General features: G+C 50.2%; 1 protein-coding gene across 2 annotated transcripts in view; it reads left to right on the forward strand.

The window, feature by feature from the left end:
* Positions 1 to 881: 881 nt before the first annotated feature.
* The window catches only part of GRIN2A (glutamate ionotropic receptor NMDA type subunit 2A), a 246,992-nt gene continuing 232,217 nt past the window's right edge, over positions 882 to 15,656 (forward strand). For both annotated transcript variants that reach the window (XM_081169380.1, XM_081169379.1), the window contains exons 1-3: positions 882 to 1,629; positions 3,028 to 3,214; positions 4,874 to 5,296. In XM_081169380.1, coding sequence (XP_081025506.1) covers positions 4,877 to 5,296 — 420 coding nt within the window. In that variant the 5' untranslated portion in view covers positions 882 to 1,629; positions 3,028 to 3,214; positions 4,874 to 4,876. The remainder of the gene's footprint in view (positions 1,630 to 3,027; positions 3,215 to 4,873; positions 5,297 to 15,656) is intronic.

A 15,656-nucleotide genomic window follows, 5' to 3' on the forward strand; every position in this document is an offset into this window, starting at 1 on the left:
CCTAACATATCCTATTAATATTTCTGATTAAAAAACTAAATAATTAAGACTGGGAGCTCTACAAGGGCAGAATTACTCATGCTTGGGGGGGGGAAGGGGGGGGGGACTAAAAGCAAACCTGCCCATAAACCACTTTGAGCCTGTGGGGGAGAGCAGGACATCAAGGAAAGAAAACTATGGCACAGAGCAATCCAAACCCCATGAATCTGAAAGGATAAATAACCATTTATGCACCGGCAAAATCGAGAGCCCTCGCCTACTTTAGAATATTTTTAAAAATGCACATCTGTACAATAGATACACTGCCTTGATAGTTAATATATGAGTTGGCAGCATCCCAAATTTTGTTGCTAAAAAAACATATGTATCTATCTCTCACTCACTCACCAGAGCCCTTGCAACAGCCCCTTCCGTCTTCCAGCAAGGGAGACAGCCTGCAACTTAAACAATCAATCAGCAGCTTTACAAGGAAGAGGATATAATTATTATTAATAATAATATTAATCTATAAATTGAACATTATCTTGCCCGAGCCCCCTTCCCTCCCCTGCTCCCCCCCATTTATTATTATTATTGTTGTTGTTGTCGGCGGCGCGTGTGCACGTGTGGATGCGTGTGTACGCGCGCTGCTGCCGGGTCGCAGGGCGGCCACACGGCGCGTCTCTCTTCTTCGCAGCGGCTCCGCCTCCCTCCCTCCCCTCGGTTTTGGGGAGGGGGTGCTGCAGAGAAGGAGCGAGGAAGACTTTTCTCCCTCCTCCCCGCTTGGGCTGGCGCTCAGGCGCTGCGTGCGAACCGCGCTCTGCTCCAGACTGCGGCCCCGCCGCCGCCGCCGCCCGCTCCTCCTCCGCCGCCCCGGGGCAGTGCACCAGCCGAGCCAAGCCCCTAGCAGCAGCCCAGCCAGCTCCGCTCAGCTGGGGCCTCCTCCTCCTCCTCCTGCGCTCTTCAATCCCTCCAGCCGGCAGCCGCCTGCTGGCGAGTTGGCTCCACAATCCCTTTCCAGTGATGGAGAGAGAGAGAGAGAGAGAGAGAGAGAGAGAGAGAGGGGGAAGGGGGCTGCTGGTCTTTTTTTGGTGACACCCTCCCAATTCCTGCCCTGTTTGCTTCCACTGCAGCAGAAAAGCGCACTCCAAACGTCGATGGGGACGAGTAACAAGTCTCCAGTTTGGGCAAGCGTCGCGCGCAATTAAAGCGCCTCGGGGTTTTTTTTGGGGGGGAGATTGGCATCTCTCTCGTTTGCAAAGCAGGGCAAGCAGTTGGGGTTGTTGGACTCTGCGCGCTCTCCCTCCCTCGGCTGGGTTGGCAAACTTGGAACAGGGAGGCGGTGTATGTATGCTTGTGCGCGCCTGTGTGTGCGCGCGCGCCTGTGTGTGTGTGTTGGATGGTTTTGGGAGCCCGAAGATGCTGCCTGGCGTGGTTCTCCCCCCCCCCCTCTTGCGGAAGGGCACCTGAGCTGAAATCTGGGGATTAAGCAGACGCACACGCACACAAAACACAAGCACCCCCCCCACCACCACACTCACCACCTACACACACACACACACGGAGACGCGTTTCTGACGGGTGCCAAAGGAATCCTTTTGAAATGACTTGGAGGATTTTCAGCTTGGAATTATGTGGAGGGCGAATGCAGTGAGTAACAAGCGGCGGCGAAGGCGATTAAATAATAGCAATTATGATAAATAAGAATTTAAAAAATGCGGAATGGGGAGGGGGAGGGAGAGAGAGGGGTGGGGGGTGGGAGGTGGGGGCTATGGATGGATGGTCTGTGGCGATCTTTTTGCCTGGCACTGTTGCAAAGGGGGGTGGAGTTGGGTTGCCTCGACAGTAGCGTCCATCTACCCCACCCCACCCCGCGCCAACCCCCGGCCACCCGTGAGTGAAATGGACAGATTAGGGTCCCGGCCTTGCTGCCGTTTTGCATGTCAATTTCGCCTGCCAAAAAAGAGCGAGAGAGTAAAAAAAAATTAAAACAAACGTCTTACCCCGGTGCGTTTCCCCATTATTTTTTTAGCATGGAAATTAGTGCTATTAGTATTACTGGAGAGGTTTACTGAGCAGGTGGAAAAGATTTCTTTCCTCTCTCGCCGCGCCATCCCATGCACCTTTACTTGGGAGTAAGCTCTTTGGCGCTGAGCTGAGTTTACTCTCGAGGAAGTGCGCGGAGGGTCGCTTCCTACCTCCATCCCAAAATGAGGTGGCTGGTCCTCTTTTAAACACCCCCCCCCCATCGCCAGCCTGTGCGTGTTTACTCCGAAACAAGTCCTCTTGACTTCAATGGGACTTACTTCCCAGGAAAAGATGGGGGCTAGAAACTCCTTGCGATGGATCTCTCCAGTTGAGAACTTCAAGCTGCCAGAAGGGACCTTTAACTTGGGTAAAAGAAGGACCCTCCATTAAATTGCAAAGGGATTGGGGGGGTCTGTCCTTACTTTCCGAGTAGACCGATCCTAGCGGTGGTTATGGGAACGCAAGTTTTGGTGGTGTTTACTCGGAAGTAAGGCCCGCCTATGCTCAGTGGGGTTTTTTACTCCCAGGTAAGGGAGTCTGCCTAGGATCCCAACCTCCAAGGGGTGGAGTTGGGGGAGGTGGAGGGGGGGGCGAGGTCGCTTCATCTGTCTCTCTCCGCTCGCCCCAAACACACCGCAATCCTACGCATCCTGACCCGAGGAGGAAATTCCGTTGAACTCCGCGAGGGCTTCCTCGGGAGTAAGGACGCATAGGATCGCGCGCACGTCCTAGTGGAGAGAAATTGCGGCAGGAGGCGGGAGATGGAAGGAAGGACGGGGAACGGATTTCCAAGCAAGATCGCGGGCGAAACGCGCTCTCCGACAAATTACATGGAAGCAAATCAACTTTTCCCCCTACAGACGATCGGCTGCCCGGCCAGGATTTATTAATTCGCTGCGCCGCGAAGTTGCCGCTGTGTTATTTTGCGCTGTTCCGCCTGCGCTAACGTGGTGGTCTTTCTCTCGCCCCTCCCTTCCCTCCCCCTCCTCCCCGCTCTCCCCAAAAAACCCTCCCTTTTAGACCCCCTTTGCACCGATAAGCAACCCTGCCTCGCGGGGAGGCGAGGATGTGGCGCCCCGATCTCAGCACCAACACTGGCGATCGCATCTCTGGAAAGCAGGATGGCAACCTCCCCTGACGCGCGGCGCTGAGGAGTCTTGCGAAATGCCAAACTTTGCGGCAGCGGCTACGATTTCTCACATTCCTGGTAATGCTGATTCTGATGCTGGTGGAAGGTGGCTGGAGGGTGGTGGTGGATGGGAATGAGGATAAAGAAATAAATAATTTTTTTTGGGGGGGGGGGAGAAAGTGGAGAGAAGCGCCAAGGGGATGTTAGGAACGCGGCGGAGCGCCAGGGGGCGCTGTTGCTCTTGGTTTTCCTTTCGCCCCCATGAATGGAGCGAAGAAGCTAAGAATTCCCTCTCCTACGTAGTAAAGGCTAACGGTGCAGGATTTCGCAGCTTGTGTGTGTGTTGTGCACGTCTTTCTAATTGGTGCAAACAACCCCCCCCCCCTTCTGCCAGCGTGGTGCATTTTTTTTAACCCACTGGTTTATTTTTTTTTTTTGGGGGGGGGGATATTTCAAATAATTAATACTTCCCGATGAAGGAGGTTTAAAAGCACGGGCTAGTGGGTTATGGCTTTACTATAAAAACCCACCCACCCTCTTTCTGTCTTTTTGCCTCTCGTGTGATCTGACTGCAGTCGGGGAAGCAGGGAAAAAAATCTGCCCTGCAACAGACAACGGCTGAGTTTGAATCCAAATGAGGTCTGGGGAAAGAGACACGCAGCTCCAGAGACCCCTCGCTCGTGCCCACCTGAAGCCTAGGGAGGGAAGAGGTTTACTCTGAGTCCCATATATCCCCCTGATGCTGATGGAACATGATTGATGAGTGTAGATGTCAGGATGATGGGAGCCATAGGATCAGAGATGCATTTTCCCCCCAGGGTGGTGGTGGTGGTGGGGTTTGATGCAAGTCAGCAGAAGGCAGCCCCCTCCCTCCACGAGCGGCTTTGCCACCAGCCTCTGTGAGAAGGAACAACAGCCCCCCCTTTTCACCCACCCGCCCAACGAAATCCGCGAAAATAAAGCAGCATCCAGGGTCTTGACCCGAAGCGAAGGGGACAGTATGCATGCCAACGACTGGCCGACATCCCCGATGCCCAGCCAAAGTGGGTACATTGCCAAGGAGAGAGGGGAGTGAGGGCGGGTGAGGGTTGGGGGGGGAGAGGGGAAAAAAAGGGTTAGAATAATGCATGTCTGAATCTGTTCCAGAAATTCATCCAGTTCTGCGTGAGCAGCCAGCCAGCCAGCTTGAAATGAGTCTTGGAATAAAATACAATTTCTGGACAGAGGCGAGGGGAGGGAGGGGGGAGGCACACCAATCATTGCTGCTTCAGCCACAGCAGGAGGGAAGAGGAAAGGAGGGCAGGAAGCAGGCAGGGCCTGGGTCACTGCATGCCATCAAAGCCTTCAAAGATGCTTCGGAAAGCCAGGCTTTCCAAAAAGGCATCCTGAGAAGCTTCAGATATCTCATCTGTGCTGTGTCCTCAGCAGAGATTGAGCTGGTTTTATTCCCCCCCCCCCTGTAAGGGAAGGATGTGTGCAGGGCTGGCCAGCAGCCCTTCCGAGACCTCGAAGGCGATGTCAGTTTTGCTCTGGTGGGAGTTAAGTGTTGCACTGAGCCCGGGCGCTTAGCTGAGGTTGAACTTTGAGGGCCACCTTGACCCTGCAAGAAGACTCATTTCAAGGATGCCTGTTTGCAAGGTTAAGGACCGGGTCCCTGTGGGAAGCAGGAGGCTGTGGCAGTTCATCCTCGTCTTCCGCGTGATGTGACGCCCGTCCCGGGCTCCTTGTTCTCCGCAGAGCATGGAGTTGGTGAAGATGGCGCGAGTTTGCTGGAATCTCCTGGTGCTTCAGGCTCTCCTGGCAGAGTTGGCCCTCGTCTGGGGGGCAGAGAAAAGCTACCCCATCCTGAACATCGCCGTCATCCTGGGGAGGACGCAGTACGTCACGGAAAGAGAGGTCCGGGCGCTTTGGACCAGGGATATGTCCGGCGACCTCACCGTCGACGTCAATGTGGTGCCCCTTCTGGTCAATCAGACAGACCCAAAAAGCATCATCACCAATGTCTGTGACTTGATGTCAGGCACCAAGATCCACGGCGTGGTTTTCGGGGACGACACCGACCAGGAGGCGGTTGCCCAGATTTTGGATTTTATTTCATCACAGACCTTTATTCCGATCTTGGGGATTCATGGCGGCTCGTCAATGATCATGGCGGACAAGGTAGGCAGAGAGCACATAGTTGCGTGAAGTTGGTGCCCTGTAGGGCAATGTATGCTGTCGCCTCCCTGTTTGGGCAGAAACGGAAATGGAGCCATCCTTTCATGCAGGGGTAGCTAACATGTGCCCTCCAGATGCTGTTGGACTGCAGCTCCTGCTATCCAGCCAGCATGACCAATGGTTAGGGAAAGTGGGAGTTCCCACCCAACAACATCTGGAGGTCACTGAGTTGACTAGTCCTGCCTTAATGGGTCGGTCTTGGCTCCCTTAAGCTGTTTGTAACTTCAGTTTCTTTGGGGAGGGAAGATATTTATTTCTGAATTAGAATTGTGGTTTAGCTTGGAGCGGTTTCTTCCTCAGTACCAAGACCAGCTGGTTCAGGAGCAGTTTGTGGCTATTCCATGACTTTCCATATCAACATTGGGCTGTGGGGTGTGAAAGATTAGCAAAATCTGTTTTTGTGTGTGTCTTCAGTTCACAAAGGATGTTTAGATCTTCAGCAGCTTATGCACCAAAACACACGATCTGCTTGGATGTCGCAAAGCCGAGGGTTTCACTCAGAACTGCATGTTTCCTTTGAATTGTTGGATAAAAGTCTTCTCCAGCCACCCAACTCTGTGCCAAAAGGACCTCTTCCTGTCACTGTCCGCTGGTTTCAAAAGTCTGATCTGCACTGCAGACTCAAGCCAGCTGAACTGTCATTTTCTTAGGGAATTTGGGGGGGGGGACACAGCTCTCTTGGGGATGGGGGCTAAGCATATATTTTTGCAACTCATGCACAGCCGCAGCTCTTGTGATCCTTAAGGGGTAACAAAGATTGCAATGCATGTGTAGTGTAGACCCTGGAAGTTATTAATCCAGCAAGCATGTTGAAAGGAAGCGATGGGGAGACTTTGACAACAGCAGGGTGGCTAGGTGAATGCTGGCTTACCTACCTGGTGTTATGGAGAGCCGTTGGGATGTTGGCCAGGGCTGACCCTAGACATTTTGCCACCTGGGGCAAACCACAAAATGGCGCTCCTTCGCTGTCAGGGAAGAAGAATTAAACAAAGGTCTACATCAGGAACAAGGCGGGTGGGGGATAAAGATCTACATTGGGATCTGCTGTGCCTGTGGTTCCTGCTTCTTGAGGCAGCCTCCTCACCTTGCCTCATGTGTGGGCCGGCCCTGATTTCAGGAAAGTCGAACCAATTGCGGAGGGGAACTGTGTCAGGGTTGTGTGACGAGCTGCGAGTTCAAAGGCTTGGGACTTGGGGTAGCACAGTGTGCCTTTGGTGTGCACTCAAACAAAAACTTAGCAAAATGTGTGTGAGAGAGATAATAATCACCAGGGATTAGCCAACTGAGCAGTGGTGCAGTGAGACTGAATGAATCCCCAGGGCGCGATGGCAACTCTGCACATGGTACATTCGCACAATACATTTAAAGTGTTGTGATACCATTTCAAACACCCTTGGCTTCCTCTTGCTAATTCTGGCAGCTGTAGGTTCTTACTAGTTTCCTTCCCAGGCTACAATTCTCAGAGTTCCTCATGAGGAAGAAGGATCGATTGTTTAAACCACTGTGGGAACGGGCAATGGTGTCTCTAGCAACTCCCAGGACCCTTAATGAACTACCGTTCCCAGGATTCCTTTGGGGGGGGGAAGCCATGGCTGTTGAAAGTGGTATCATAGCGCATTAACTGTCTGGTGTAAATGGGGCCTGAGGCCTACATCTGTCAGTGTGCACAGCAAACCCTTGATAGTTCTCAAAGCCTGCGTGGAAAATGGTCTCTGTTTTGGCTCTGACAGAAGGTCCACATAATCTGAGCATGATGCCCCATGAAGTACCTTTTCCATCCAATAGATAACAAACATACGAGAGTTTTTGTCACAAGGGTGATGGGCACCTCATTTGTTGACTTCTTAAAGTAAGGGATTCTCTTTGGTTTGGGAACGTCACGCCTGGGGTGAATGTGGCCCTCCAAAGCTTTCTATCTGGCCCCTGGGATTTCCACAGGCCACGCCCACTCTCCCCAGGCTCTGTTTTACACCCCCCTCAAGTGCTTTTGTTTGGCTGGGATGTGTTCTTGAACTGCAATCATGCCATTGGCCCATCCAGTTTGGTATTGCCTACACTGACTGGTAGCAGCTTCCCAGGACTTCAGAGCAAGCTCTGTCCCCCGGTCCTACCTGGAGAAACCCAGTGTTAGAAGCTGAGATATATCAGCTAGGCGCCAAATGGCTCCTTAAACCAGGGTTAGAGTTGGGGGCAAGATGGCTCAAAAGTCATATTTCTCAATACAAACTCTTGGGTTCCTGAAATTCATTCTGATTGTGCAGATTCTATTTGTTGTTGTTGTTTAGTCGTTTAGTCGTGTCCGACTCTTCGTGACCCCATGGACCAGAGCACGCCAGGCCCTCCTGTCTTCCACTGCCTCCCGCAGTTTGGTCAAACTCATGCTGGTAGCTTTGAGAACACTGTCCAACCATCTCGTCCTCTGTCGTCCCCTTCTCCTTGTGCCCTCCATCTTTCCCAACATCAGGGTCTTTTCCAGGGAGTCTTCTTTTCTATAAGATGTGGTATTTGTGTGTTGAAACAGTTCAGATCCAAGGATCCCCGGGCATGTACCTCCAGATGGTGGAGATGTCAGGCAGCATCTTGGCACCTGAACATCTTCACTTGGTCGCAAGTGGCCAGTAAGTGCAAAATGCGCCTGGCTAATTTCTAACACTGCTGGAGATGCCGTCAGGTGATTGAACCTCCTGCAGCCCTTCCCCTCTCGCTAGCCTGGATGGAGAGGTGTGTGCAGAAACCTTTGACTTCCTCTTGGCTGGAAGGTAGCTTACAGGGCAAAGGTCAGAGTTGCATCTGTTGCTCCACTTATTTTTGTCTCTGTGTCCCTGCACTATTGGAATGTGTCATAGGTTTTCTGTAGGTGGAGGTAGGGAAATATGTCCCTCCGTTTGACAAATTCATTGTAGACAGAGGAGATGATGTCCCTTAACTCTTCTTCAATACGGCAGCGAAATGGAACCTCTATGGCAAGAGGCAGTTTACCTTTGAGTACCAGGCACTGCGAGCAAGCAGATGCCGACTTGGGAAAGAAAGACCTGTCTGACTGCTCTTGGAAGCAGTGTTCAAAACGCGCTAGGTGCGTTCTGCTATTGGGGTGGGTTCCATTGTGACTACGTGGAGATTTCTGGGCACCTGGTTGGTGACTGACATCTCCATCGAGCTAGCTGACTCGTCTGTAGCAAAAGCTGCATGTCTTCTGCTTCTCGGCTGGCTGTGCTATAGCCTTCCCACAAGCCACCCAGATGGATCTCACAGCTCACAGTTTGCAAACCTCTGCCTTAGTCCGTAGTTAATACCCTTTCCATTTCTATGGTGTGTGTTTCTCCTTCTTGCACACTGGGACAAGCGAGCTGTTGTAAGAGCAAGCTACAGTTGAGCAATGTGGCTGAGATCCTAGAATTGTAAAATTGGAAGGTATCATCTGTTCCAAGCCCCTGGTGAATAGACGTTCCATTGTGGCGACCGTAACCCAGGTTTAATGTGCCATTTGGCGCCTAGCTTATATACCTGAGTTTCTAACATTGCTTGGAAGTGGAATGATGAAAGAAATGGATCATTGGTTTGCTCCAGCAGGACTCTGGGTACGTCTTGAATAGCAGCCAGTGGTGGCAATGGCCACTTTGCTCTTTGTCCCTAGCATTTGCTGTGCAGAGGTAGACTGCCTTTGACTTTGAAGGCTCTCCCCTTTGCAATTCGATATCATGATTAGCCATTGGTGGTTCTCTTAAATCTTCTTACACGAATTGCCAAACCCTTTTCAAAAGCTTGTGGCGGAGGAACATCTCGCCGGCAGCAAAATTCAGAGGTTAAAAGCATGTTTTGCGAAGCGGTCCGGCCTTTGCTTGTCCAGAAGTCAAACAGTGAACCCAAATTCCATGGGGCATACAGGTTTACAGGCCGTTATCGCAAGCCTCTTCTCTGGGACGGTGGCTCCCAGGTGCATAGGATGGGGCACAACCTTTCTTGTGACAGTGCAGGGCCACTTCTAGGATGTGAAAGGTGAGCTGGGAGCTCAACCCAGGGGTGTTGCACCCCAGGACACCAAGCTGGATCAGGGCTTCCAGATTTCAAGAAAATGCTTCTGCTGGCAGCTGGAGCTTGGAAGCTCTGATCTGCAAAGAAGTTTACACCAAAGTGGAAACGGAAGCCTCTTGTATGGCAAGAGGCTGTTTTGGTCCACACAGATATGATGCACAATGAAGACCTCATAGCAGCATTAAAGTTAATTGTTACCTTCCTAGCCTTGCCTCTTCTGCTCTCCCTGGTTCTCGCCTTTGCTTGCTAGCTTTAGTTCTGCTTCCCTGCTTTTTTCTGTTTTTGCTTATGCTGGGGTGGAATGTGGCCCTCCAACCTTCTATGTGGACCTCAGAACACTCTCCAAGCCACACCCCATGCACTTTCGTCCGGCTGGGATGGTCCCTTGGGTTCTGATAATGCTCCTTCTTTGCCTGCATGGACAATAGAGAGGAGTGTGTTCCTGCGGAAACCAGTCAACTGCAAGAGGCAATAGCCATCGTTCTGTCTCTTTTTGCCTCTGGACCTGATCACCACTGCCATGTGGCCCCCAGAAGGCTGCCTGCCAGGGGATGTGGCCCCAAGACTGCAAAATCTCCCACCCGATGGCTTTTATTGCATGGCGCCTAATACTACTTGCTGTGTTTATTATTTGTTTTATTGTTGTGAACCGGGAATTGCAGTGAAGAGGTGAAACTGGCCCCGTCCTCCCTGCACAGAACATTGCCGAATCTATGAATCGGAGTGGTTCTTTTTGTAGAGCTGCAGAACTCATCCCTCTCTTGCCTTCCCCAGCATTGTTTTTGGCCCCTCCCTGGTCTTGCCTGCTTCCCTCTCCGAACATTGGATGTAAGCAGCAGGGGTCAGGCAGCTGCTGTTGTTGCAGTTGTCGCGTGGCTTTGCAGAGCAGGGACAGCCAACTTCTGCATTCTTGGGGTGTGTGTTCTGTGTCCGCCAGTGAACAGACTGGGGCCCAGCAATAAAATCCTCTGCAGAAACTGGAAGGCCAAATGCCATTTGGGCCATTTAGCATTTAAGGCTGGGCTGCAGAACCTGCCGTCCTCTAGATGTGGCTGGAGTGCATTGAATATGTGACGCCTCAAAGGTTGGGACATGTGTCTAGGACAGGGGTGGGGAACCTGGTGACTTCCAGGTGTTGCTGGACTCCAGCTCCCATAATTCCTTGCCATTGGCCCTGCTGGCTGGGGCTGATGGGAGTTGGAGTCCAACAGCATCCAGAGAGCCACAAATCTCCCCCATCGCTGATGGAGGACTTTACAAGCGTGTAAGCATAGGATTATAGAATTGTAGAGTTGCAAGGGACCCTCAAATGTCATCTAGTCTAACCCCCTACAATGCAGGAATCCTGCCCACAACCGTTCCTGGGTGGGCTTATAAAAAATATTATACAACCCTGCTTAATATTTGACCACTATCATTTACATTGCATATGCGTGGGACGTTTCTTGGGCTTGGGGCACATGGGGATTCTTCATTGTATTTACAGAAAACTGAAAAATAAGTTTAAAAAACCAAATCTGTCCACTGCCATCAAAATTCAATACAGTTATACCTCGGGTTACAGATGCTTCGGGTTGCACGATTTTGGGTTGCGCATGGCGCTGAACCCAAAATCACTAGAATGGGTTACTTCTGGGTTTCGGCACCTGTGCATGCACAGAAGCACTAAATTGAGCTTTGTGCATGTGCAGATGTGCTGAATTGCAACCCGTGTGTGTGCAGACACGGCACTGTGGGTTGTGAATGTGCTTCCCGCATGGATCACATTCACAACCCGAGCATCCACTGTAGAGGGATGTTAATGTTGCACAGCAGAAAGGAATATAACGTGTGTGTGTTTTGCAACTGAATATCTTGTTTCCTTTCCTTTCTGGCAGGCGATTTTTTTGGTCATGTTGTGACCAAAAGATGTGGGGTGGAGGAATGAGGGGCCAGATAAATTTGCACCAGGGTGAGGAGGGCTGGGTCTTTCATAGAACCACTGATTGGCCATCTCAGCTGCAGATCAGGAAGGGTGAATCTGGTAATTTCAGTTTTTCTCCTTGTTTTTGTGGTTCGGTTCTCCACATTTCCATGTCGCTTTTGAATTTTAAAACTAACAAAATCTTCGTGTACTGGATGGTGTGCTACTAACGTTTACTCAGAATAGACCTGATATCTTTTTAGTACATATTACCGGGCTGGAGAACAGCATTGCAAAATTCATAGAAGTGCAAATTGTGAACAGTGACTGCGTCTTGTTTCAGTAACTGAGAACTGGGCAGGTTTGCCTTCAAATGCAAACTGAACATGATTTCTCTCTCCTCCCTTATCGACGGCACTAACCAAGATTGACCAACAGCCTGGCCTGGTACAAGGCAGTTTCTGATGTTCTTACATATGGAGAAAGGCTGTTAGCTGAGTGGTTGAGCATCTGCTCTGCGTGCGGAAGGTTGCTGGTTCGATCCGCAATGGCCTTTCCTGGGGAAAAGGCTCCCTGTCCAAAATCTCAGAGAGCTGTTGCCAGCCAGTGCCGACAACACTGATCTAGGCAGACTGGTGGTCTGGCTCGGTGTGAGGCAGCCTCCTGTGTTTCTTCAACTCCAGGCGACATAAAACGTAGCTGAAGATGTGAAAGCTTCTTTCGCAAGGCTGAATGGCCCACCGTCACAATCCCTGCTCCTGAGATTGCCTCGTGTTTTGCCTGGGTGTTGCTAGCTGCCGCTGAGGAGCCTTTGAGCCAATCTTGTTTGTCACTTATGTAAAGAGTTGATGATAATTCAGCGAGGCGTTTGCTGACTGGAGAGCCACTTATTAGCTTTTCAGCAAATAATTTCTCAGCACATCAAACCCCGAGACTGTTTCACAACAGTAGCGGAGCCGACTGAAGGCAAACCAGATATTAGAAAATAAAAATAGCTTGGGTTCTCCTCTCAATCCCCTCGCCTCCCCTCCTCGCTCCCTATAGCTTGGCTCTTCTGTAGACGTCTTTTCGGCATTGCGGTCAGGAGATGGCGAGGTGGAATTAAGAGATTTGCACCGTTTCGGGTCAGCGATCCACGCAGCGATCCTGGGGTTGCAGGACAGAGTGGAGAACAGGCTGGCCTAGACTAGGATGCTGCATGTAAAGACTAACTGAACGATCCCCCAACGGGAGTGCTATGTGTTTGTGTGTGTCTGAAGCATGTCCCAATAGTCTTAGCTTGTCTCTGCCTCACCTGCAACTCTCCTGCCTGCCACAGGGATTCGGCAACAAGGATGGCACAGCCGCAGTCCAGTCGAGTGTTTGGGGGCAGCATAAGTACAGTGGTACCTCGGGTTACAGATGCTTCAGGTTACAGATGCTTCAGGTTACAGACTCTGCTATGAGAACAGAAATCGTGTGGTGGCGGCACAGCAGCAGCGGGAGGCCCCATTAGCTAAAGTGGTACCTCAGGTTAAGAACAGTTTCGGGTTAAGAATGGACCTCCGGAACGAATTAAGTTCTTAACCCGAGGTACCACTCTATTGCAATGCTGAATTAGAACAAAACCGATCAAGCCCCAGTATACTGTTTCCGACAGTGGTCAGCCGCTGGGCACCCATGTGCAAGATGCAAAAGGGAAGCCTTTCCCCTGGTTCTTGTCCCAGCAGCTACTGAGAGATATGCTGCCTCTGGGCATGCCTGTTCCATTCTGGAGTCTAGGTAGCTATGAAAGCTCCATCTAGGAGTCTTGGTAGTTATCATTGCCACTTTGCAGCTATGAATCCCACAAGACTCATACATTAGCACCCGTTCAAGTAGCCCAGAGGAAGAAGTTATGACTAAACCTCAATCTACAGCCAGTTATCATCATCACCACCCTTGTTCTTAAATCAATAATAGTACATTTAATGTAAGATGCTTCTTTCAATGCTTTCCAAATACAGATATTTTCCCATGGTGTATGCGGATGAAGTTTAATCAAAATCAGAATTCTCATTTTAAATGCTGAAGGAGAAGAGGCAATAAAGCTATTTTGATTTCAAAACTGCAATCTAGTTATGTGAAAAACCAAATCCCACCTCACAGACATTCAGAAACAAGGTACAGTAGAGGAACCAACTGAAAGCAGACTGAAGCAAAAGGCTCTTCAGGGACCAACCAAAAGAAAAAGGAGGAGGGAGCCCATTATATCTCTTGGAGGAGGGAGTTCCAAGGATGGTGTCACCACTGATAAGGCCCTGTCAGTTGTGCCTGCCTCTTCCACAGAGAAGGATGGAGGGTGGGAAGGGAGGGGTTTCCCATGGAGTTAGCCTATTGCCTCCCCCAACCACACAGGTGATGGTGGGAGAGGACTGGCTCATTCCTTGTTTCAATAATAATTGTTGTGCCCTCCTCTGGTGTCAGAAGTGGGATGTGCAGTGGAGAAGGCGGATCTGTTAGGAGCAATGGGACACAGGCCCACCAATCTTAATTTGCCTTCAGACAGGTCCCATCTGCATGGGGTGGGGGTGGCTCTGGCTGCCAGTGTTACCCCTGTAGAATTCAGAAGGTTGGAGGCCAGGGACAAAACTAGAAATAGATGGATCTGCCTGCCATTGGCTCCTTGGCTGCCACCCTACCAGTCTGAATAGTCACCAGCCATCATTGGGGATGTGTGCTATGAATCCTAATCTGAATGCCCCCTACCCTGAGTTCCCAAAGGCTTGAAAATATGGAGAATGGTACAGTAAGCTTTCAGCAAGTAGATTGCATAGATATCAATAAAACCAGAAGACTGACAGGGCATTTAACTCTCCCTTCTCTGATGTTCCTGGAGGCAGACTAACTCGTGTAACACCTGCAGGGTGTTTGATAATCTCTTTTTCTCTTCTTATAGCCACTGAAACTAAGACTCCATCTGCACCATGTTTCTAAAGCAGTATCATACCACTTTAAATACTCATAGCTTCCTCCAAAGTATCCTGGGAAGTGTAGTTTGTTAAGGGTGCTGAGAGCTGATAGGAGACCTTGGTCCCCTTGCAGAGCTACATTTCCCCATGTATTTTAATTATCAATCCCTCTTCCCAGGGAACTCTGGGAATCATAGCTCTCAGAGGGGACCAATGGTCACTTAACAACTCTCAGCACCCTCAACAAACTACACTTCCCATAATACTTTGGGGGAAGACATTGCCATTTAAAGTGGCTTGATGTTCTCATGAAAATAAATGGAGAGAAGGATGGTGCATTAGAGGTGATTACATACATCACAATGTTAGGGAATATGTTGTCTTCAACTCTGTCTTTCCAATAACACAAACCCCTCCAACCGAAATATTGTCTAGAGAAAACAAGGCCAGTGTTGACATGTATGAAAATGTATTTGACCTGTCTTTGACAGTCGGAAACCAACAAGAGAATAAGGTCTTGGAACAATGGGCCCTCTTCAGAAGCAAAAATACTTTCAGAGAGAGCATGTCTCTATAGCCCTATTACTTGGGGAGAGAGAAAAGGAGATGGAGATGCAGACAGCATTCTTCTCAGTTTCTCACTAAAAAGGAAGCCCCTGGAAGGTGTGCAGAGGATGGTGACCAAGATGATCAAGGGTCTGGAAACCAAGCTATATGAGGAATGGTTGAGGGAGTTGGGCAGGTTTAGCCTGGAGAAGAGAATACTGAGAGGTAATATCATTTGTTGTTGTTGTTTAGTTGTTCAGTCGTGTCCAACTCTTTGTGACCCCATGGACCAGAGCACGCCAGGCACTCCTGTCTTCCACTGCCTCCCGCAGTTTGGTCAGACTCATGTTAGTAGCTTTGAGAACACTGTCCAACCATCTCATCCTCTGTCATCCCCTTCTCCTTGTGCCCTCAATCTTTCCCAACATCAGGGTCTTTTCCAGGGAGTCTTCTCTTCTCATGAGGTGGCCAAATATTGGAGCCTCAGCTTCACGACCTGTCCTTCTAGTGAGCACTCAGGGCTGATTTCCTTAAGAGTGGGTAGGTTTGATCTTCTTGCAGTCCATGGGACTCTCAAGAGTCTCCTCCAGCACCATAATTCAAAAGCATCCATTCTTTGACGATCAGCCTTCTTTATGGTCCAGCTGTCACTTCCATACATCACTACAGGGAAAACCATAGCTTTAATCATAGCCACCTTCAAATATCTGAAGGGCTGTGACATAGAAGATGGAGTAGTCTTGTGGGTAGGACTCAAACTAATGGATTCAAATGACAACAAAGAAGATTCTGACTCATTAGGAAGAACTTCCTGCTGGTTAGAGCTGTTCGACAGTGGAGGGTGGTGGACTCTCCTTCCTTGGAGGTTTTCCAGCAGAGCTTGGCCGGCCAT

Source organism: Podarcis bocagei (genome assembly GCF_964188305.1).
Source record: "Podarcis bocagei genome assembly, chromosome: 14".
NCBI lineage: Eukaryota > Metazoa > Chordata > Lepidosauria > Squamata > Lacertidae > Podarcis > Podarcis bocagei.